The sequence below is a fragment of the Arctopsyche grandis genome, chromosome 9 (assembly GCF_051622035.1).
Source record: "Arctopsyche grandis isolate Sample6627 chromosome 9, ASM5162203v2, whole genome shotgun sequence".
In the NCBI taxonomy this organism is placed as follows: Eukaryota; Metazoa; Arthropoda; class Insecta; order Trichoptera; family Hydropsychidae; genus Arctopsyche; species Arctopsyche grandis.
In genome coordinates, this window is record NC_135363.1 from 22230850 (window position 1) to 22257063 (window position 26214).

The following is a 26214-nucleotide window of genomic DNA, read 5'->3' on the forward strand; positions in this document are numbered from 1 at the left end:
AAATTTGTATTATAAAATCTATGTATTTTTGCTAAGTTGAACGATGTATTCAACGTTAATAATATTGTACAATCCGGAAACTCCGATATAAAGATATACCTAATACATATAAAACTTTCAATTTATTCTATGACTACGTAAAATTAACCATAATTTTGTACGAAAACTAGTATTTTATATATATTATCATCAATATTTACATCCATTTACCATCGACTGTTTTTTCTTTTACCATTCATTCATCTTCCTTGCGGCCTTCCTTTTACCCCATTACATTCTTTCGGGTACCAGCACTTATTTTGTCCACCTTTCGTCCATTCTTCTATGTAGCTGCGTCACTCGCTCATTGCCATTTCATTTTTTCCACTATATCGACTACCCTTATTATACTTCGCACCCACGTATTCCGTTTTCAATATCTCGTTATGCCTAGCATACAATGTTCCATACTTCTTTGAGTGCATTGAGTTCATTGAGTGCATGCTTTTTTGCTTTACAAACTAATGGAGCGGTGTATTGTTATTTAACAAACACCCAGCCAACGCCGAAGACTAGCCATCACTAGCAATACTTGCACATTGATAAACAATATCAGATGGAGGATTGACATCTTTTGACATGCATATGTTTTTTAATACTTGTGGCGGCTCGCCATATGACTGGTCGAGTTCGGTCACCTTCCTGCGAGTTGGGACCAACTCGGCCGTGTTCAGAGTTGCTACCTCACTCCGCCTTCGGCTGCCATAATAAAAACACGTGCATCAACATGCCAGTCGTCTCATTCGTTTCATCCCCTATATACTCATTGGTTTATGATGAACTGTTCATGCTCTCTAGCTTACTTCTATAAACTAATGCTGCATTTATTAGTCTTTCCGACACGAAATGCTTATGTAAACGAGGTCAATATTGGCTTGATTCATGGAATATCTTCAAAATTGGTATTGTATAAATGCAGCATAACGTAAAGTACTATATACAGAGAAATATAATAATAATAGAAGTGGCTTTAGGCGTTGTATTTTTGTCAAGTGACGATTGTCCACAGACATTCCTAAATAATTTTAGCATCAGTCGTATTTGATGCTTGGTGCTCGACGTAAGTCCGATAAAAACTTCTCTGTTTGTTTATATTACTCGCAAGATGGGTAAGCATCGTTTAAAAGTGCACAATGCATTAAAAAACACACAATAAACAACATGAGATACATTTTTATAAGTAAATTGATTCGATTGTATTCCGTGCGTTGTAGCGTAATTATAGAGACGTACCGCGTAATATTGACAACAATTATGTATTCGTAAGGACCCTTCTATTATTATAACATTTCTCTGACTATATATGCAAAGAATCGGTCTCCGTGACGGGCCCGAATGTGAAACGCCCGAAAACGCAAATATCGGAAGGCAAAGATCGAAAATCGAAAGATCTTAAGTCGAAAGATCAAAAAAAAAGGGTGCATGGTAAACGGTATATACTCACTTAATTTGCGCGAGCAGGATACAACAGGAACAAGAGGAACAGGCTTTTCCTCCCGTATTAATGTGCGCGCGCAGAATACGGTAGGAAAAGCCCGCTCCTCTTGTTCCTGTTGTATCCTGCTCGCGCAAATTAAGTGAGTATGTACTGTTTACAATGCGCCCTTTTTTATCTTTCGACTTAAGATCTTTCGATTTTCGATCTTTGCCTTCCGATATTTGCGTTTTCGGGCGTTTCACATTCGGGCCCGTGAGGTAGACCCGCAAAGAATATACTAATTCCAAGAAATATAATAAATTTCTTACCTACATATTTGCGGTACTAAAATTCAAAACCTGCTCTAACATTGAGCTGTAAAATTGAAGTTTTACTTTTCTTTATTTTACTTTACTTCTCTTTATTATTTTTATAATTACTTGTTTAATGGTATGGATATAAGAGTGGTACTAGAATACTTGTGCAAAAATCAACGTTGGCAACACTGTTTGGTTGGATTACTTGATCATTTTGAGGTTGGGTTAAACGTAGTGACATGGAAGTGGGTTTGGGGGGTGATGGGGCCCCAGGGGTGGACGCTTTGGGGGGCGCAGCCTCCGAAAAAGATATAAACACTGAAAATTTGATATCTGGTACGTCCAATTTCTTGATTACAACTGATATTTATCTTCGTTTGACAACTGTCAGATGTTTGCTTGATTACAATATTTTCCATATGGACATATTCATTTATGTATCAAATAACTCTGGAATGGCTTTAAAATGATATATAATTTTTACTATATTTTGATATTTTACTATATTGTGTGTTTAAATGAATAATTTCATCAATATGATTTTTAGGTTACACATGCATCATTGCTTCATATATACATAATTGGATTGAATTTTTATTTTGTTGTTTTTAATTATTTTATTATAATTAAACAAAAGCTTTATTTTCTAAAATTAGTTTTCTATTAGTATATTATTTAAAATAATCAACTACTTCTACATACATATATGAATTTATTATTAAATTTTTTCAGATATGAAATCGTCGAAAATTCAAATTATAACTGTTGTCGAAAAATTGGGACCATTTTTGACATCGACTGATATCGAAACACGTATCAAAGGAGTAAAAATATTCAACAATGTCCTTGCATCTCTCTCGTCTGATTTCCTCGGCGAGACTGAACTCAATTTAATAGCCACATTCTACGCCGACAGACTCAACGATAACCATAAAGTAGTGCCTACAGTTTTAGAAGGGATCTTAAGTATAGCTAATATGAAAAATTTAAGTAACGACATGTGTCGCAAAATTTTAAAAGCGCAATTTGATAACGTACCGTGTCAGCAACAAGTGCGCTTGGATAGATATAACATATATACAATACTGCATTTATTCATTGTCAATCACATGGACGGTAATTCTATATATAATAATATAATATTTATCAAACTTAATATGTACAATGTACTAGTTCATAAGAATTTTATTTGAAATTATTCACTTTACAATTTCAGCTGTGAAGGCTATGGGTGCTGATTTCAACTTGGGTGTGGTGTTTTCGATGGACGGTGAACGCGATCCTCGAAATCTATCATTCTTATTTTCAATGCTGCCTGGATTTTTAAAGTCTGTAAGTTTCGGACACGTCGCCGAAGAGATGTTCGAAGTCATGGCGTGTTACTTTCCAGTCGACTTCAATACACCCCAAGATGACATCAATTCCATAACCAGAGCCGGATTAGCCGAGAAATTGGCAACTTGTCTAAGTGCAAATCGAGATTTCGCCCAACACTGCATACCTTTATTGATGGAAAAATTAGATTCAAGCTTAAAAGTAGCTAAATTGGATTCATTGAATTTATTGGTACGTCTATATACTTCGTTATATGTGAGTAGGCCCGGCTCGAGGGTATATGGCGCCCCTAGGCAGATTGGTTTCAGCCCCCCTACCGTTAAATTTTTAAATAATAAATTCCATATAAGCATCCGCTTTAAAATCGCCGGACAAATTGAACGACAGATTAACGGACGGCAGCTTTGAATGCAATTCTCGTCTTCTCGAATGATAGATTGCACATCAGATGATGGGTAACCTTTCGATGTGCACAGATGCAATTATTCAAATGGTAATTATTAAAATTGAGTTGGATCTTTCAGGCCAGTTTAATAAGGCAAGATTCGATAAGTTCCGAATCTTGCCTTATTAAACTCGCCAGAAAGATCCAACTCAATTTTAATAATTGCATCTGGGCACATCGAAAGGTTACTCGTCATCTGATGTGCAATCTATCATTCGAGAAAACGAGAATTACGTTTAAAGCTGCCGTTCTGTTAATCTGTCGTTCGTTTGTCTGGCGATTTTAGAGCGGATGCACCAAACCCCTATAAAATAAATAGTTATCCGTATTTTATTAAATTCGGTAATGAAAACATTAATTTTTATTCAACAATGAATTGACGAATTTTATAGTGACATTTCTTCTTTCGAATATGATTGGTTAAGATATTTAATTTAGTGAAGCAAATCCATCCCTGATATATGTATACATACATATGTTTCAGTGGTATTTTATATAAAGTACAATTCCAAATTACCATTTGTACCGACAGTTTGTTATTTTTTAAGTTTTATTCGTGAGTCGTTGATATTTGACAGTCAACTTCTTGCGTTCCTCGTAAATTATAATATTTTACACTCATTATTGTTACTTTGAGTAGGAAAATTAAGTTGAATATAGAATGTTTTATAAGTTCAAAGAAAGCCAAATTATTTTTTCAATTTAATAATCAAAAAAAGAAAAATGGGGGCGCCTCGCAGCGCCCCTTGTCTATGGCGCCCTAGGCACTTCTGCACCTTTGAGCCGGCCCTATATGTGAGTTATTTATTTAATATTTAATTTGTTGAATAAATTTGCAGAAGTTATGCTGTTCTACGTTTACTCCAGATTCGTTTTCACCCCATCTTCTATTGCTTTGGCCAATGTTGTTCAAAGAAGTATCTCAAGAAGGTGACATAGAACTACAACTGCATGCACACTCTTCACTTGCCGAACTTATTAGTCATTTGGCCGCTGATAAAACATCACCGTCTATATGTGAAGGATTTTTGAAACAAATATACACATCCGTACAGTGCCTGTTGGCTGACTCTAAGACTAAATCTAAATATGAATTGTGTTTGAAGATATATTTAACAGTTGCGAGCGCTTCTGATACGTCGTGCGTTTTCGTCACCGAGAGTATACATTCGTTATTGGTTACACAATTTAGTCTGACATCCGACGATAGCATCAAAGCAGTTATTGTTAATTATTTTATTACTGCATTTGGGATTTGTAAACGTTTGAATGTGCTTTCGGCGTGTTTACCGCATTTTAAGTTTGCATTTATCATGATTCAAACGGCTACTAGGAGTACGCAATTTGATCTGAGGCTTTCTGGATTCAAGTGCATCACTGTGATGGCCGAGTTGATATCGCTGAGCGAATCGTTGACGTTGCTTGAAGTTTTACGACATAGTATCGATCATGAGCAAATTTTAACCATAGCCGATGCTAGTAAGAAAGGTTTGCTCAGTATGGTCAAGCAACACCCATCAAATTTTACAGCATATATTGATGAATTGTTTGTTTTGAATTATGATAATGTGTCGATTTTGCGAAGACGGTTGAATGTTTTATGCTCGTTAATAAGCGTGAGCGATTACACCCACGTCGTAGTCGACAGATTAATGAATGTGATGTTTGACTCGGATAAGAAGGTGGTATCGACTATAATTGAAGTTCTATCTGATGTTTTACGAACTGGGGAATTGTTCAGTGATGAAAAGCTGCAAGAAATTCAGATTAAATACAATTTCATCAATTCGATCTTGCGCTTGGTGGACGAATTTTTCACCGAGGTTGATGAATGTGAATTGAAATTCTCATCTAAGATCGTAATCACATTTATGAGATCACAAACCGATGAAGAACAATTGAAGCTGTATGAAGTTTTGATTCCGAAATATTTAGAACAAATATCCAACGGCAAAGCTGTTGCTGTTGTAATGTTGGAGGCTTTGTTGAATAGCAGTAAGCAAGAATTAGTAATTGATAAAGTCGGTGTTGTTATATCTGGTGCTTCAAATTTCGCATTGAACCAACACCCTCGTTTCATTCAAGAAAAAGCTTGCATGCTGATTGCAAATCTAGTGAACAAGTATATGATGCAAGAAGATGTTCAAACTAATTATGCACAATTAAAAGACGTCTTGATTAACAACACTAAAAATGATGTAGAATATTTGAACAGTCTGATGTTAATGTCTTGGTTAACGAAAGCCCTTTTGCTCAACGGACATTCGGAAGCTTCACATTGGCTTCGCTTGGTAATGCAACAAAGTTTTGTACTTTATTTTTTTTTGTATTTAGAACTTCTAGATTGCATATTCAATCAATAAATATATTCATTTCAGATGATTGAGTTTTTAAATACTGAAAAGCTGGGACTTGATATGGCAAAACATTTCAAATTGATAATGATGGATAGCGACGAGGCCTTAAATTACAATTGCTTTTGTAAAACGAATTTCCTTTATAGGCAAAAAGTTTTTCAAATATTCCTTCAAAGCACATCAGAAAGTGATATAAAATCTCAGCGCGAATCACACTTCTTAGCTTTGGCTTATATTATACAATTTATACCTAGATCTGTACTATTAATGGAATTATCAAAGGTTTGTAAGACTTTTTAGTATGCGGTCTACCTTCACATATCTACTTTAGTATGCGATCTACTTTCACGTTTTTACTGTAATATGCGGTCTCACTGTCTCAGTTCTCGCGTTTGACAGTGACACTGAATAATCCCGACCCTAACAACCTAATCTTAAATGAATAGGGGCATAACCCTAACTTAACCTAACCTAACCTGACCCTTAAATAAATAGGTGTTGGCTGCTAAGATGTTTTTTTTTGTGAAAATATTGATGAAATAAAACTTTAAAAAAAACATATCTTAGCAGCCAACCTATTTATTTAACCCTTTGCCCGCGGCAATAAATATAGCGAACAAGACCTGTACGCGGCACCTTTTTCGTGAATTTGGCAATCGAGTTTTCGACCTTAAATACAGATTTTAATATTTACTCAAGTAACCAGATATGTTAATTAACACATAAAGTATTATTTTAAACAGTAAAATACATAATATATCTCATAGTTTTGGATTCATTGTCAAATAATCATTCTTTATAATTGTATGAAGACGTGACATCACATAAACGACGTTTCAGTCTGGTTCCATAAAAAACAAATTTTTGACTAGTATATATTCATTTTAAGCAAATTGAATAGATGGCATTCACCTCTCAGTAATATATTCAACCAATTTTGAACCTTAAAACAGTTGAAATAGGCGCATATAAGGCTCAAAATCCCGTGCAAAGTTCAGAAATTCTATGGAAGACAGCTGCGCTACAGACTTGTCGCGCAAAGCTTCCATAGAAAACGGCCGCGGGCAAACGGTTAAGGGTCAGGTTAGGTTAGGCTAAGTTAGGGCCCTATTCATTTAAGATTAGGTTGTTAGGGTCGGGATTTTTCTTCGCTGCTGACGATATTTTGATAGAAATGCTTCGACAATATTATGGGGTGGCAGGAAAAAACAAAAATTATAATAAACAGGTCTTTGCTACGATATAAATAAAAAAAAATAGTCGAATGCGATTCAATGGTAGATCACATACTAAAGTAGCACCAACTTTTTATAGTAATAAATGTAAAAAGTTCTTTTAATTATAAATCATGTATGTTTTTATTTTAGATTTCCCCGATATTATTAGAATGTTTGAATTTTAATGAGCCTGAATTGTTGTTAGCGATTTTGGATACGTTAGTGTTTTTGATACAAAACAATAAGCTACCAAATGGAATACAGAGTATTGTAACGAGGTGTCTTAAATTGAGCGGGAAAGATAATCCTATTGTAAATATTCATTTTGTTGTGATTATTTTATTTACGTTGCCAAGATAGGGATTGTAAATTTAAATTGTTTGATTTTAGAAAATCCGTGTGGCCAGTTTGCAATGTTTGTTTGAAATAGCCAATTTCTATCCCACCGTTCATTTGTTACATTTCAAGCAAGATGTTGTTTTGGACCTAGCTAAGCGTCTGGATGATCCTAAGCGACTCGTAAGAAGTGTCGCAGTCAAAGCTAGGACACGTTGGTTCCTCGTTGGATCACCCGGAGAGGACAAAGAAAAGTGAAAATAAACTAGATATTATTTTGTTTACTGTTAATGTGTATGTTGTTAATGATAAATGTTGAAATTTTGTTTTATACGATTGATTTTTCTGGTATAAAATCGAGCACTTGATGATATTTTTTATAAATTCAATCATTTTTTTGGAACCTTACTATGGCTTATCGACTTAAAGTTAATATGCGAAACATTATCCTATTAATTTGTGTTCCACTTTAAGTGTCGGTTTTATATGTTGTTTTAACGTTAAACTTAATGTATATTTTTGTAGATAGAATTTAAGATTTTATATATTATATAATAAAAACTTATTTTACATTCTATTGAATTTTTGTGTATTTTTTTTACCCTTTCAATGCTGACCGACGCCAATCGGCGTTTTACCAACAAGTCCATGGGCCTGAAAAACGCCGATAGGCGTTGTATTTTGAGTGTATACAAAGTAAACAAGAATATTATCCACTAAGCTTTTCCAGGTAGCATTGAAAAAAATCCATTGAAAATGGGTCGTGGAATTAGTGACATTCATTTGTCAACGTTTGTAAAGACTCGTTTACATCGGAATTTCTGAATTTATAACCATAGCAGAATTACCTGATGGAAAACCCTAGCTGTCGAGTATTTTAGATTGTGGTTTGGTATTTAGATAGTAAGCATTACATTTTAACAACAATGAAGAAGATGGAACTGCTTTTGGAAAAATACATTCATTAAAATACTTTGTTTATTTTATATTGTTGCTAGATATATTAGAGAGTCTAAACACACTTTTACAAAGCTCGAAATCCTCGGCGGTAGTTATCTAGGGTTTGTTTGGATTAGCTACAAATTTTATATCTGCTTTCTAAATAATTCTAGTTGGAAATGTTGGCGAAATTTTCAGCGTGGCGAGCTTTCAACAGAAAAGACGTCAGAACTCAAAGGGTTAATAGTTATTACTGAAAATTTTATTAAATAAAATCATATTTTATTGAAAGTATTTGACAGTATTTAATACATTATTTAATAAGTAAGTTCTGTTCATTATAAATTAACATAAAATTAAATATTACATTATACTACACATTCATTCACAAAAATAAAAAAAATATTCATTCATACATAAGTACACTTAGGTTCTAGAATGTCTTAAAATTATAGGAAATTTCAATACAAAATGTATTCAGCTGCATAATGACACGCTGAATGACAACTATTTAATTAATTATAATAAGTAAATTCGTTTCTACGGAAAGGCAAGTTTAATCAACTGGTAATGATTCGTGTATCCAAGTCCTAGAACCTCCGTCGCCGAACTCCGCAGCAGCGTGGTCTGTACCTTTGAGAACCCATTTAGTAGTGAGCAGGCCTTCAACACCTACAGGTCCTCTGGCATGAATTCTAGCTGTTGAAATTCCCACTTCAGCACCGAGTCCAAATCTGAATCCATCGGCGAATCTTGAACTGGCATTGTGGAAGACACACGCACTGTCTACTTGACGTTGGAAGCTTGTTGCCAAGAAATCTGTAACACAATAGCGTTAATTGTACATATGTATATACAAATTATATAAAGGATTCAATACGAATGTATTATTAAAGAGTTCTAACCGTTTTCAGTGACGATGACATCGGTGTGATTGCTTCCGAACCTATGAATATGTTCTATAGCATCGTCCATATTTTTCACTACTTCGATGCAACATTCTAATGCTCCGTATTCGTGCTTCATGCTCTTTGCTGCAGGTGGACCGAATGTGAGCATTTGAGATAGTTTGGGTCCGGCGTGGATTTTAACTCCCTCTTTCTTCAACATGTTGCACACGTCATTGAAGAAGTTGCCTTGAGTTATATGATCTTCGTGGATCAATAGAGTTTCCATGGCGTTACAAGCGGCTGGGTAGTCGCATTTTGAATCGCGTACTATTTTCATGGCTTTGCTGATATCTGCTTCTTTGTCTACATACACGTGGCAAATGCCTTCAGCGTGGCCGAGAACTGGTATATGCTGCGATTGAGTCTGTATGCTACGTACTAATTCCGAAGAACCACGTGGGATTATAAGATCGATGTGTTTTTCCATCGATAGTAAGTCGCTGATTTCTTCTCGGGTCGATACTAACGATACGGCAGTTGAACAACCGACGGTATCAAGTGCTTCTTTCACGAGCTCCATGAGTGCTTTGTTGGAATGGGAAGCCTCTTTGCCACCTTTGAGCAAAAGTCCATTGCCAGATGCGATTGCAAGAGCGGCTACTTGCGGTAGGGAATCTGGACGAGATTCAAATATGACGAGTAAAACTCCAATCGGTACAGTGATTTGGGTCAATTCGAGACCGTCTGCTAATCTAGTTCTTCTTAGAACTCTTCCTACATTTTGATGACTGGAGTCAGCAATTTGCTTCAGACCAACTGCTAGACTTTTCAGTTTGGATGGTGTAAGCGACAATCTTGAGAGGAGCGGCTTTGCTAGGCCGGACTTGGTTGCTTCGGTTAAGTCCTTCGAATTGGCTTCTAGTATATCAGCCTGTTTTGATACAAGCAGATCAGCGAGGGTGTTTACCACAGATGCCCGATCAGCAGGTGAAAGTCCTTGAAGAAGTCGACTTCCTTGACGAGCTAAACAAATACATTTATGTTATGAAATCCATAGACATTTGTATAATGCTAGATAAAGTAAACTCATACCATTTTCAGCCAAAATGTCAACAGGTGCAGTTCCTCCGGATGCTGTATCAGTAAAGAAAGTACCCACTTTTCTTCCACTTATTATAGTTTTAATCGCTTTATCTTGCATTCCATTACAAATGACAACACTGACGCCTCTATCTAATGCCCAAGTAGCAGCGTTCACTTTAGAATCCATACCTCCAGTGCCGACCTGAAATTATGGTTATAAATCAATATAATTCGGAATCTTCTATATTACATCCATAATAATTTTAATAAAAATATATGTTTACCTTCGATTTGTGTCCGAATTCAATTGAATGACGATCGTCTGAGGTGTAGGTGTGCATCATTCTGGCACCATCTTCCCAAGGTGGTTTATTATAGATGCCGTCAACGTCGGACATCAAAATCAGCAAATCTGATTGAATTTCAGCCGAAAGCATGGCGGCTAAGCTGTCGTTATCTTTTATGCTGATTCCCTATTGAAATAAAAAATATCAGTATTTTTATTGCATAATTAGAGGTGCTAGTAACATTGGTGCTTTCTTGAGAGGTGTTAATGGAATGTGGAATAAAATGTAAGTAGTAAGTTTAATAAAATGCTATGTTTCGAATCATATTATATTATTTTAGGGTTACTAATTATAGTTTTGTTAACTATGTTATATTATAGTTGTTAGTTTTAGTTTAAAAATTGTTTATTGTTAAATAATTCATTAGCAATTTGCTATTTAATAATAAATAAATAAACAAGCAAATACAATACAAATTATTTCATATCATTGATGTCTATATATATGTTATATTCCAATGATAAAATATATTGATGGATTCAAGTGTACAAATAATCACATCTTTGTGTACATTTTAGTTTGTTATCATCTCTTTCACCTGCCTACTATATAATCTTTCATAAATATTGATTCAACCCGAATATGTCTCAATATATGTATAATATCTATAATCATATGTGTACGTATATGAAAGTTTTATACAACTGTATTAAACAATACAATATCTATTTCCAAATTTGAATGAAATAAGCTATACAATTCATTTACCAAATTATTAAATTAATTCAAAATACTGAAGGCAACATTTAAATTTTGTTTTAAGTGAAGAAAATTTGTACAATTCAATGAACTATAAATATCAACAATCACATTAAAGTATTTATACCCTCTTTGTTCCTGATCCAGCAACTTCGGCATCGTCTTTAATGAACATTGGTGGACTAACAGCGTCGTTAGTGTTGACTATTGGAACAATGTTCAATGATATTAACTCTGACAGAGTAGTGAAAAGATTTTTTCTAGTTTGTTCATTGTAAAAATCAGGTTTGGTCACGAGAACCTATGAAATATTATTAATTATATTACTGATGTCAATTGTATTCATACTTAAAACCCTTGAAATGCAAATACCTGTGCAATTTTGACTCCGTATTGAGCAAACATAGCATCGTACAATGACATGAGACCGGATTGTCCGACGGCTGCTGCGGCTCTCGGATCCAAAATACTAAATGCATCCTAAAATGTAATCATAATTAGTTGTATATCAATTTTTTTTACGATTAGTTGTGAAAATTTCGCTTTACTTCTCTAGTGTGGTCTTTTGGTGAAAGAGTTTCCCTCATCGACAGGGACATAAGCAATTCTTGGGTGAGCTTTTGCTTACCGAAAGCCACAGCACCACTGGTGACCATTATGCATTCTCGTCCCTCATTTTGACATTCAGCTACCTGTAATTCGTTGAAAAAACATATTAACACCACATAAGTCAAACACACGTGTATGCATTTAATTTCTAATTCAATTTACTTGTTCGACAATGGAAGCGAGTCTTCCAAGTGCTAATCCATTATGATCTTCTCTAGTAATGACTGCACTGCCCAATTTGATAACTAATCTTCTGGCATATTTGAGCTGTGATCTGTCTGAGAATGTTGCTTGTTTTCGTTCTGTCGTTTGAAGCGAGCGTTCGAGTGGAGTTCCCTGAAATAAAATATTACATGTAATCGATTTTTTAAGGGAGAATTTATAGTATTGTAGCAATCAATTGTTAAGTGCAATCGGATTAAGCCGAAGCGCATCCCTGACACTGTGCGATCGTTGTAATCGGTTTCAAGGATTACTAAGTGCATGTAGGCTAAACAATGGCCATCGAGTTGGCCGTTATTGGTCCCTTCTCAGAAGTGACCGATACCGTGGTATCGTGGGACCGAATGTCGTGGGAATACATATCCGAGTACGTGACCATAACAATAGGTAAACAAATCAGACGTCGAAGATGTCCTGAGAGACCTGCCCCTTATAAGGCGGTACTAAGGCGATATCAAGACATCCTGGACGGAGCACTGCCAGCGCGTGTATCTCCTTAATCATCAATAAATGCTGTGACACGACTTTGGCCTTTTACTTGGATCCTCCACCCACCTCTACGCAACAGTATTTATTAAAGTAGCGGCAATCATGGATTTGATTTAAGTATTATAAATGTTTGTCAAAAATAAAATTGTGAAAAATCTCAAGTAGCACAAAATTGGGTGATGGAAATAGCAATGTCATCCTTCTCCACTACTATTTCTAGACTTATAAAGGTCTATTCATATTAGCACAGTGCCAAAGAATACTTTCCGTACTTGCTGATTACGTGCAGTTGCCAGCACGTGCTGTGCTAATACGAATAGACCTTCCTTCAGTCGTTATTCTGACATTGCATTAGCGTGGTGTGACTAGCCGGCATCGTCTCATTTTGTCCCCCAATAACGATGTATTTTATGTAAATATTCTTACTCAGAGAAATGTAATAATAATAGAAGTGGATAGTGTTGGAAGATTTCGGTATGGCTGTCACCATACTTAATTAGTTTCCGTCACAGTCGTGTTTGGTGTGAATTGTGTAACTTGCAACGATGCACTTGCCCATCTTACGAGTAAAGGTCTTTTCATACCTATCCAGCACGACCCGTATCCTGCAGGTGTCCTGCAAGTGCGGATAGTATTCTTTGGTACATTATATGGACGTATTCATACTCCATTCGCGCATGCGCATTTACGCATTCATGCGCGTCCATATACAATGTACTAAAGGATACTGTCCGTACTTGCAGGATACTTGCAGGATTCGGGTCGTGCTGGATAGGTATGAACAGACCTTAATATGAACAAATGTTTATCAGACATATGCACATACATACATACTCGTACGTCGAACACCAAACACTATACACGACTGTGCCGTAAACTCATTAACCACTTAATCGCCACGCGTTCTTAGAAACCGATTCGATTATTTTATGTTTGTGTTTAGTGCCAACCCTTGACACTAACTACATACCTCTTGAATATATTGAATCTCTTCATTACTAAGGAAAAATATTGACTTTTTTCAATTTCATTAGTATTACAGGATACTTTTAGATGTCACCGTGAAGAAACCAAAATTAATTTCGAGTCATAGTCTTAAAAACGAAAGAGCGCGCACCGGTGCGCTTATGGCAATTAAGTGGTTAAGTATGGCGATAGCCATAGGTATGATCTCTAAAACTACTTATATTATTATTAAATTTCTCTGTTCTTACTAGTAAAAGGGGGATAGGTCGGTCATTTCAAAAATAGTTTTCATCAATACATTAACACTTTGAAGCATAGCGGTATTAAAAATGGCCTATCTTTTTTATCTTTTGCCGCATGGTGGGATGTAATTTATACCACTTCGAAAAATTAAAACTATTTGAGGCACTTTTACACAAGGTTTATAGTATTATTTCCCACAATTAAAAAAAAATTTTTTCTGTGTATCACGAGCATTTTTTTGTTTCAAATCTCGTGCCGCAACGGGTTAAGTAAGATTTATACAATTATTGGTCAATAATTCAGTTTTTTTTTTGTGAATTTTCCACATTTAATATTATTTGTTGAACCTTTCTTTGTCTTTTGTATATTTTTCCAATTTTTTTATTACTAACTGCTTGAAAAAAGCTGGATTTACATCTTGTGAAGAAATCAAAGAGGACATTTTGTATGATTTCAAAATGGCGCACGCTTCATATTTAGCAACACAGTGTCGCCACGTGACATTGCTTTTAGAAAAACGAATCATTATCACAAATTAATAAGGCCAATGCAAAATCAACAAACAAACAATAATGCCTGCGTTAGATACACAAATAGTCATGATAAGACGTCGATTTTGAAGTCGTCAAAAGAACCATATGTGTATGTATGTATAAATGAATCATGTATGTATGTAATCTATTGGCTCATCGCAACCCAAACCACTCCATTTCAGTTTCTACGAGCACTTGAAGATTTATATTAATAATACAAAACTACATATGTATGTATATAATACATAATGATGATAAACGGTGGCCCCGAGTCTATTCAGTGATGTTTGGAAAACATCGTCTTATGATAACTATCGTCGGTTGATAAACTCGATAACTTTTATAGTTCGGGATCAAGGTCTGGCCGGAGCAAATTTCAAGGTTTTAGCGTTTGGTAATTGCGATACGATTGTTTGTTTATTCGACGTTGGCAAAGGGTTCAATTCTATCGTGTACTACTTTGCATATTCCTAAATGTTTCGAAGTCGAAACATCGAGTGTAATAACGAATAGAAATTCAACGTTCGCAAATCTAAATTTTCTCAAGCGTAACACACATCTGACAAATTGATATATATATGTACATACATATATTTATTTAACCAGATGTAAGTGTATTTTACCATATAATTTTAGAGATGTTCGTTTTCAATTTATGTTATTTTAATAGTGTCGAAGTCTTCGCGCTAGATGTTACTTCACATAAGGAATAATACTACGCTGAAGTGGCGTTAATTCTAGAATAATAAATTAGGATCAAGTTTGCGATTTTACGACTGACAAGGACAAGTACTATTTATAATTGTCACAGAGTGAAAAATTGACAGTGGAACATTATTAGCATAAACTAATTGTTTATATAATGCCGAAATTGAAATATATTTTTTGTTTAAAGGAAATTCGTTTTTAATTGAAGAACGATTGATTGATTCAATTTAAAGGAAAAAATATAATTCTACTCTTTCTAAGGGTTATATTAATGTATGTATATAAAAATAGTATAGTAAAACTCGAAACAATACTGACATTTCCCGTAATTGACATTGGAATGAGAGAAAAGGGGAGAATAGCGAATCAAAGGAAATTCATTTGTATTCACTTCCACAGTTTCTTCTTAATATTTCAACCGGCCGAATAAAGCGAGGTATATAGAATAAGAAAAGAAAATGATAATCGAAATGTATACCGTCTCAGTTACTTTATTATTCGTAATAAAGTAACTGAGAGAAAAATAGCGATTGAAAAATTAAAAATGGTATAACGAAAAAATTGCTGAAGTTAGTTTGAATTAATTACAATTTAAAATAAGACTTGAACATTATATAGTAAAACTTTTAACACAAAACTCACCTCTGGATTTTTCGTAGCATAGAATCGGCACGTATCCGTTTGGGAACCGGCGATAGCTATCGGTTTCGCATACAAAGATTTGAAAAGAGCGTTTGCCCTCATCGGCAATTTGCTTAGCGAATATTGACCGATCATTTTTATATATTTGAAAAAATTCCGACAAATAAATAAATTAATTAGTTAAAATGCGCGACGCCTGTGTGGCAAGCGGTCGCGCCACCCCCAGTGGCGTTCCGCGCCGTCTAAATAAATTTGATTACTCTTTTAATATTTGTTTTATGACACGATATGATTTTAAACAGTTTGAAGCACACCCGACTAAATCGACCTCTCGCCTGCTACTGATAAACCAGGGTAATTGACGATTGTTTTGCCAAAGTGTTGTCATACACTTTAGCCTTATCGCCTTCGATCGCCGTCATCGAGACAATCTTCAAATTTTTGTATATACACGGGGTCACCTTTTGTAGTACATATCTGTGGTCAAAACTGTATCGGTAACTTAAAAACATAACACGCGCATGTGTAAATAAATATATTCTTATTGAAATTTGAGCTATTATAATAATTGCTGACGATAATTCATTGATGATATTTATTATAGCACGGCTAAGATGTGTTATTTTTATTTTTATTTTATTTTTATTTTATTAATTGAAAAATCAACAGACAGGATGTACAGAGATAGGTATAAAAAAAACAAAAAGTAAATAAATAATATATGTAACATCCGAGTCCAATAATAGATTTTTACAAAAATGAAAAAGATAAATATAAGGAAAACAAATTAAAAAGTAAAGAATAAAGGCATGACAAAATATGTAGTACATTGCATAATTAAACTATAGTATTAAAATATTTGGAAAAGGTTATAAGATAGAATATAAGAAGAAATTGAAATTTACAAATATGAAAAACAAATGAAAAAGGTAAATACAAAATAAACAAATGAAAAGGAAAAGAATGAAAGCTATAATATGATTAAATAGCACATTACATAACTAAACTAAAGTATAAAAATAATGGAAATATTGGAAAAATAGAATAGGAGAAAAAATGAATCAATCGGTTAAGATTCTCTTGATGTTAGACCTGAATTGATGTAGGGAAATACCAAACAGATCAACCTCATTCAGCTCTCCGTTAAACATACGATAAACGCGCTGCAGATAAAAATATTTTTGGGAATTAGTATTGAAAGGATCAAGTGAAAAGAGTGCAACGCGTCTAGAGTATCGAACTGGGATTCTGAAATTAACCTTATTCAGTAAATCAGAACAATCAAGAAAACCATTTATGAGCTTAAAGAAGAATATAGCATCAGAATGTCGTCGCCTGACAGAAAGATTGTTAAAAGAAAGGATTTTTAAAATGTCGGAAACAGTAGAATGGGTATAGGTAGGAAAAAGGTAGCGTAAGGATTTAATAAATTTAAGTTGAACTTTCTCAATACAATTAATATGGGATAAATAAAAAGGTGACCAGATAATTGAGGCAAATTCAAGGTGAGACCTTACAAAGGAAAAATAAAGTAATTTTAGTACATAAGGATCATTAAAGGGTTTTGTTGAGCGGAGTAGGAATCCAAGAGATTTAAATGCTTTGTTGGTAATAAAAGAAATATGTTCAGAGAAATCTAGTTTATTATTGAGTATTACACCAAGATCCTTAATAGTAGATGACGTGTTAAGGATTGAATGATTTAATTGATATTGATTAGTAATAATTGACTTATTTCTAGTGAAATTTAAAATAGAGCATTTTTCTAGATTAATAAAAAGATCATTATTTAAACAATATATAGAGAATCTATCTAGATCTTCTTGTATCTTATGACAATCGTCTATGGTGTATATAGGTTTGTAAATTTTTAAATCATCAGCGTAAAGAAGTATAAAGGAATGTTTGAAGATGTATGAGATATCATTAATATAGAGTAAAAAGAATAAGGGATCTAAATGCGACCCTTGTGGGACACCGGAAGGAATAATATCGGGGCAAATATATACATACAATATATACTCTTAACTCTTTACCTGTGGTAACTTTCGTCAAAACTTACAAACATACAATGTCTCTTTCGAAATTATATTTTAGATGTTACGGTCTAAGTGTACATTTCATTTATTCAATGAACATACTAGTTTGTTCATAAACGAATAAATCTGGCAAGTAATAGTGTACGCAAAGCAACGAATTGTCAAATTAACTAGTTTGTTCATGTACAAACTCAATATATGTAAGGCGCAAGTTACTACAAGTATTCTTAATCGTTTGTTCCATCCTCTATACATACATATAAATACATATGTATGCTTCGGTCTCCGTGACGGGCCGGAATGTGAAATTACCGAAAACGCAAATATCGGAATGCAAAAATCGAAAATCGAAAGATATTAAGTCGAAAGATAAAAAAAAGGGTGCATGGTAAACGGTACATACTCACTTAATTTGCGCGAGCAGGATACAACAGGATTTCCTCCCGTATTAATGTGCGCGCGCAGAATACGGGAGGAAAAGCCTGTTCCTCTTGTTCCTGTTGTATTCTGGTCGCGCAAATTAAGTGAGTATGTACCTGAGTATGTACCGTTTACCATGCACCCTTTTTTTTGATCTTTCGACTTAAGATCTTTCAATTTTCGATATTTGCCTTCCGATATTTGCGTTTTCGGTAATTTCCATTGAAGTATAATGTATAGAATAGTCATTCCTAACAAAAGTATCGCTTAAAAGCGAGCCATCGAAGAGAGAGACGGAAAGTCAGAAGAGAGACAAAAGATTGTGGAAAAAAAATTCGTGGAAGTGATCGTCCCTTACAACAACTGGACAAAACAGCTGACATCTCCGGGCACACGGATTTTTTGTGGCAACATTTTTAGGGGCTGAGAGCAATTCTATGCATACTACTTCAATGTAGATAAAGTAATAATTAGTTTTAAAAAAGAATACGGTGTACGGCCCTGTTTTTCAATGAGTGAGGCTGGTCCGAACATCTAGCACGTGCACATACAGATGTTCGGACTTTGTCGAACTAATACTACCACACAATTTCACTAGTAGAGCCTATTTCAAAGAGATCCTACTGCTACAGAGCTTAACAAACAACTGAGCAAAACAGCCGAAATCTCCGTCTGCACGGAGTTTTTGTAGCAACATTTTTGGAAGCTGAGAGTGCTTCTACCCATTCTACTTCAATGGTAATTTCACATTCCGGCCCGTGAGGTAGACCCGTATGCTTATCCTGGGTTGCAATATTTTAAATATTCACGGAAACGGGAATTAAAGCGACGTTGAAATGCGGTTTCCATAGGATTTCCCTTTGGAATACTCGACGTTTTGACATCTCAAAGGTTTTGATAGTTCAAAAGTTTTGACAGACAGCTGAAAGTTTCATACGACACCTGGTGAATTTATTTGAAGAAAGATTTTGACTGCCAGTACTTGAAACCAATCGTTAATGGTAATTTGAATTATTAAAACGTTGTACATAATGCGATTTCAATAACATTTCCCTTTTGAATTCTTGGCGTTTTGATATCTCAAAGGTTTTGACAGAAGAAAGTTTCATGCAACATCTGGTGAGTCTATTTGAAGATAGCTTTTGACTGCTAGCGCTCGAAACCAATAGTTAACGCAAACGGTAGGTAATTATAGAAACGTTGTGGAATAGAAATGCGGTTTCTATAGGATTTCCTTCATCTCAAAGGTTTTGACTGATTAAAATCTTTGACAGCTGATTGTTTCATGTGACACTTGGTGAGTCTATTTGAAGATAGTTTTTGACTGCTAGCATTTGAACCAAACGTTATAATGTGGTTTCCATACGATTTATCATTTAAAATACTCAGAGTTTTGTAGCACTGAACTAAAACCAATAATTTGTGTATGAACAAACTAATTAGTTCATGAACGAACCAGAGTGAATACTTGGACTGTAACATATATATATATATATATATATATATATATATATATATATATATATATATATATATATATATATATATATATATATATATATATATATATCATTGAAATAATTAGTTTATTAATAAAAAAGCTTTTGACTTTCCAGCATTAAAATATTGAATTTTATGTTCAAAGCTGCAATATCATTTCAACTTTGTCTTGTTCCTACGTAAATAAGAAGATAGCAAAGTTTCTGAAGAAGAATAAAACGATGGAGCAGCATTGAGATGTTTTGTAATAATATTCTTTTCATTTGTTTGAATTAAAATGCTTGAAAGTTCAAATAAAAAACCCACGAATCCTTGTATAATATTATAATTGGCAACATTGTTAAAAGTTTTCATCGACAGTTCTCAATTGGTTATGCATAATAACACATTCTTGGAATAATCTATCGATTGTGTATCATTTGGTAAGACAACAAAATATAATCTCATAATATGAAGGTTTCGCTTTCGAAGAATTTCAATACGACTGATTAGCGATTCAGTAATCTAATACGTACCTCATTTAAACATATATTGAAATCGAATCACCCTTTAATTGGATAAATATTTACACAATGTACGCGTACGGAATACAATCGAATAGGTGATTTTTGTAATCATCTCCACTGTGAAAGTTTATTTATAATAGGGTTTCTCTGGCACGTTGTATACATATTCAAATATTGACATGTTGAGTAAGGGATGTATCTACTATTGTTCGATTCGACGTAATATCGGGTCCACAGTTCAGGCGTTATTAAATAAATAATATTGTTCGACGGGTCAGTTATACTCTTCGACAGATATTCGATAAACCGAATTTAATAAATGTATGCGTGAGCGTATTCGAAGCACGTTCAATAATATTATAATATAATGATTCGTGGGAGTTCAGCTTTATTGTTTCGAGTCTGTTGAATTAATTTGCTTTGTTGAAATACGTGAATCGTCGAATTACTTTTATCAGAAATTACCCAGGTGGGAGTTTGAGTGAGACTATAAGAGATAATTTATCAAACTTCAATTTCAAAATTTTAATTAAAAATATATTCTAACGTAGGGGTGGGTTCAGGATCCAAATGAAAGGCCAAAGTCGCTTCACAGCATTTATTCAACGATTCAAGAGGTCTACACGGATCCAACGCTCTCTCCAGAATAATCTGATCTAACGTGTGTACTTTATTATAAAGGACAAGTTGCACAGGATAACTTCTCCGATCTATTAATGTGTCTATTGTCTAGGCACTTAAAGGTCTACGCAGTGGTGTCACCCCAATTTTGGAACAACGGGTTTCCAAATTTCGTCTCAATAAAATTATTTTGAAAATATACATATATACATATTTTTTCGTCCAATGAACTATCACATGAAAGTTCATTAAATTTACAAGATTCATACAATTTTTAACAAAAATTACATGAATTTTTAGATTAAATAACGGGTTTTCGGAAACTTTTGATTTTAACAACGGGTTTCCGGAAACCCATGGAATTCATTAGGGTAATACTACTGGGTCTACCCTGGCGAGTCTATTGTTTACACACGCACTTGATCAGGTCTGTGAGAACTCCGGCGTATCCTTTGTTCAGGCACTTACTGAGTCCCGTTAGCCTAATCTGGGGTCTCTATTGTTCACCCACGAATGCACTTATGACAGTGGACACTCTCTCTCATGTTCCCAAGTTACAATAGTTATAAGTGCAAATAGTTGTCACAATAAATAGTAATTATTTAGTTTTTATTATATAATAATAAAAAGTAGAGTTTATCAACTCAAAAAAACAGCACTTGAACTTCGATTAACAATTTTTTTGAATTAAATAAAATCATAAACATCGATTATGATTTACGATACGAAACAGACAATGTAGAAACCCATCTCTTATCTCAATAGTAGGCTCGTATATATGTACATAAAAAACAGCAAAATTTAGATAAGTATAGATTACAATCTAGATCAGTTTATTTACTATCAATTAGGGATCGCAATACCGATTAACTGGTAAACCGAAAAAAAATCACCATGGGTTAATATCAGTATATTTTTTAATTTACCGGTAATTAACGGAAACTATTTTATCACGAATCAAGTACATATATAGGCATATAATGGCGTAATATTACATTAAAAATCGATTTATGTTGTCTCGAATTTGTTTATTATGTTGTCTTAAAATTGATAAATTCGCCGGCAACACAAACCAACCAAATCATAATAAATGTGATCAAAATTTCAATTATGATTGAAAATTTGAAATGATCTGAACCCAAACCTACGAAAAATTATATTTAAGTGCGTAATTTTCATTGAATTTATTTTATTAATTTTCATTGAAGTGTTTACTTTTTGTCAACAGACAATAAATTGATACAAAAAAATATATTTAAAATTGCACTTCGTCTTTTTGTTTTAGTGCAAAAAACGTAACATGGTTTCGAAATAAAGACAAAAAAAAAATTGATTGAACTTGGTAATGTAATAAACATAATATAACAATCATAGAATACATTTTTTTTCGTTCATGGGGTTTTTCAGGATAAACATAAGTCGAAACGTTCGTTCTATGAAAACGGAATTAAATTTGCCTTCATACATATGCGAAATATTCCTCGACAACAGAGTCGGTGCGCGCGAATAACAATGCGCAATTTGAGCAATTGAGTAAAAAAAAATCATGCAAATTTTTATATATCGTATAGAATTGAGGTGGAGCCGTAAATTCCGTTTTGATGTTTTAAAATCTATCCGTTGGATATATGAAAAAATCGCAGCTTTGCGAAACAATGCGTCAAGTGGATTCGGAATCGCTTTTGTACGTCATAAATTTCGCGCTTTAAAGTGATTGCCCCGAAAGTACATATATTATTTTATGGCGTTAGAATCGAATTGAAAAATATCCATTAATCATCGACTGCTAAATAAAATTGATATCGTTTGCGGATATTACATTCTGGAATGAAAACAAAGGAGACGCATACCTTTGTGTTTGTTTACGTCGTAATGCGGCATGAAATATGGAATTATTTGAGTATAAGTTTGTCTGAATGTATCAAAAGTCTAGTCTACACTTATTTGTACACGTTGAATATGATTTTTATGTAATACTAGCTGAAACTGGCATGCGTTGCAATGCCACAATAATGTATGCAATTCCCGTTCTCATTTGTCGGAAAAACGCAGACAGCGAACACATCTGATATTATTCAATTATTTGTTTAATTTACCCTACCAACGCATGTCGCGACGCGAAAACATTCGAAATTATTGCGTTGCAATGCCACTCATTCCTGTTTTTCCCGTTTTTAGCCGATTTTTTTTTCACAGTAAGACATGCATACAATAAATCATGAAAGTTCCATCGTACAATAACGCATGCAATTCCGTTCCCGTAGGATTGTTATACGTAGGATTGTTATGAGTGGTACGTAATGTAAGGGTTGGCATGCGTGCGCGCACGTTTGTTACCAACGTACACATTTTAAAATCTTAATTACGTTTTTTTTTTCACAGTAATCTTCCCGGACACGCATACAACAAATCCTGAAAGGTCCAACGTAATCAGTTCAGTGATTTGGGAGCCTATTCGAGACAGAGAGACAGACAAACATTGATTTATATATTATATATATATAGCTTATATTATATACATATATAGATTTCGATTTATTAAAAATGACTTCTTTCTAAAGTTCTATGAAATTTTCTATACATTGTACATTTTAATTATACATAATATTTAAAAATCAAAATCAAAAACATACATACATATGTATGTATTTGATTTTTAAATGCTTTTTATTATTACTAAATTATGTTCACAATAAATCTTATATCTATTTTAATAGCTACTGATTTACTGATCATTGTCTATTTTACAATTTTAATTTTGTTAGTAATCATACTATTATATTATTTTAATGTTAATGTACAGCATAATAGGAAAAAGAGCTCAAAAACCTATTTACAATTCTTATAAATGCTCATAATACATCTAATACATAATATTAATTAAAGACTCTCTAAAGTTGACGATCTAAAGCAGATTGTGTTTAGGTAATCTATATATGTATGTATGTATGTTTTATTATGAGAATTGTTGTATCGACTTTTCTGTTTATACTTTTATCAAATTGTCATTCGATGATGGGAAGATTTTACTTAGAATTTTAAAGGAAAATATTTTCATTAATTAAAAACATATTTAAGAAGACATTTGGATCATTTAGTAGTGCGAGCTTGGCGATAACAAAAGTCATTAATCTTTTAGTGCACACAATGGAAGAAGAGCCAAATATAATACAATACACGAATGGGCTGTTCTAGAAGATTTATATTCATCGATATTTAATGACAATGCTATCAAAAAGATTAAAAGACTAGTTCAATTTTTCACCATTTACATACATATACATATATTTACATAGTATATAATGCTTTTATTTGTATATACATATATATTCTTTATTTTCCATACATAAAAAATATTTACTATTTATACATTAAATTTGGAACGCTGTATGCTCGGTAATCGAGAAAATATAGGAGACGAAATGCTTGGGTGTATAATAAGGATAGTTGATATAGTGGAGAGAGTGAAAATAATGAAATGGCAATGGGGCGGGTCGTTGCTAGAAAAATGGATGTAAGGTGGAAAAAGGAAGTGTATCCGAGACAATGGAAAAGGGTGAAAGGAAGGTGACTTGGATATACATATGTATGTATGTGTATACAAATATGTATACATATAAATATGTCACATTTGACTTCATAACACTTAGTCGACGTCATCATTTCCCTCGAGTTTGCGCTTTTTACTATTATGGCGTAACGGAGACATAGCTGAACCACCAAAATAAAAAAAAGAGAGATGCAAAGTCGGCGCAAACAATATTTCATATGCAATCTGGTATCAAACCGCCATGTTTCCCTTTTCAATCTCGAATATCATTCTTTATGCGGAATTCCGGGATCCCGGAGGGCACGTCCGGAATCTTCTTTCACGAATTTATTCCGAAAACACATTTTTCAAGATATCCAAGGCGAGCGATTCCCCTGAAAATATTACCGGCCACATATTTACGTGGCTCGTCTTATCTCCGATATGATGTGCAATACCCGTCGTCGGCGGCTGGAAAGCGATATCGATTTGAATTCACTTATATATGTACATATGTACGTGTCATAAATATTATTGAAGGTATTGTATGTTTATCGTGATCAGTTTTATCCACGTCAAAGGAGAAAGAACAATGCGCGGAAACAAACCGAGCTTTAAATCTCATTGTTGGCAATATTTATAAATTAGTGTTGTGCACGTTGATTTCAACGGGTGGTTTCGCAAAGGAATTGGTACACGAATTTAAATAAAGTCATTTATTAATCGTAAAAAGTTTAGTGCGCGCATTACACGCTTACCAATCCAACCCCATTCGAAATGATGAATTAATGTGTGTTTGTGTATGTGTCACCCGTCACTCGGCCGAACGTCACACATGCCTGTCGTCGCTCGGTCTGACATCACATGACGTTCCCCCCCCACCCCCCCGCATTTCCTCAATCTCGTGACTCTGATTGGCTGTGTCTCCACGGTCCAGCACATACATATGTATGTGCATAAATACCCACATACTCACATCGCGTCCGTTTTTATTTACATATGTATATTATACTCTTTTACAATTATAAAAAAATATATTAGAATGTGGAAAAAATGTTTTTGTTTAGTATCCGAGAAAATGTAGATAGTAGAAAAAAATAATAAGGTATATCATATCATAATCATAGGAGTATAATGAATAGGTGGGACGCCAGTTTTATATTTGTAGTTATGTATCTAAAAAAGATAAGTTTTAGATCTATACAGGTGATTTGTATGTATAATATGTCAATAATCAATCAAAATGTGACAAAATCCATCAATTTTGAATGGATTTTAACTTGATCAAAATCTATTTCATTATCGTTTTAAGTTTGTGTTTATTTGGTCAGTAAATAGATGCTCAGTAAGTTACTTTATCGGTCATTGACTGCTCAACTGTTGTCTGTTTATCGTACTTAAAACAATAAACGGTTTACTGACCGTTCATATTTATCACATACATATACATATAATACATTATTATCACAAAATTTTCGTAAATTTTACTGAACATTTGTTAAAAAACACTGACCTTTTTTTTTAAATAACCAGCAACGTGAACTAGTGGTTAGCATATTGTACATTCGAGCAGTGTGGTCACGGGTTCGAGTTGAACTAGACTCCCGCTGCCGGCCAGACCTTGGTTAGATACTCTAGGTCGATCGTTTCTTATCATAGTTTGCCAATTTTTCTGATTTTCATTGAAACGGTTCCTGTAAGAATTGGCATCTCTTTTTCTATCTTTCTTGCTAATCTCAAGTTATTCGGAATACTTGAGGTTTGCC

At 33.9% G+C, this 26214-nt stretch overlaps 2 protein-coding genes across 2 annotated transcripts; one reads left to right on the forward strand and one right to left on the reverse strand.

Annotated features, from left to right (window-relative positions):
* Window positions 1–1937: 1937 nt before the first annotated feature.
* Mms19 (MMS19 nucleotide excision repair protein) lies at window positions 1938–8043 on the forward strand. The gene is made up of 7 exons (XM_077437460.1): window positions 1938–2109; window positions 2506–2889; window positions 2990–3339; window positions 4393–5844; window positions 5932–6192; window positions 7278–7439; window positions 7518–8043. Exons 1-7 carry the CDS (start codon window positions 2013–2015, stop codon window positions 7719–7721), a joined length of 2910 nt encoding a protein of 969 aa, XP_077293586.1. The 5' UTR covers window positions 1938–2012; the 3' UTR covers window positions 7722–8043.
* Window positions 8044–8448: 405 nt separating this feature from the next.
* P5CS (Delta[1]-pyrroline-5-carboxylate synthase) lies at window positions 8449–16179 on the reverse strand. Its single transcript, XM_077437461.1, has 9 exons — window positions 15834–16179; window positions 12193–12366; window positions 11970–12113; window positions 11794–11901; window positions 11549–11722; window positions 10660–10848; window positions 10385–10577; window positions 9308–10315; window positions 8449–9221 (listed from the first exon to the last, which is right to left on the reverse strand). Exons 1-9 carry the CDS (start codon window positions 15966–15968, stop codon window positions 8959–8961), a joined length of 2388 nt encoding a protein of 795 aa, XP_077293587.1. The 5' UTR covers window positions 15969–16179; the 3' UTR covers window positions 8449–8958.
* Between the last annotated feature and the right edge of the window lie 10035 nt (window positions 16180–26214).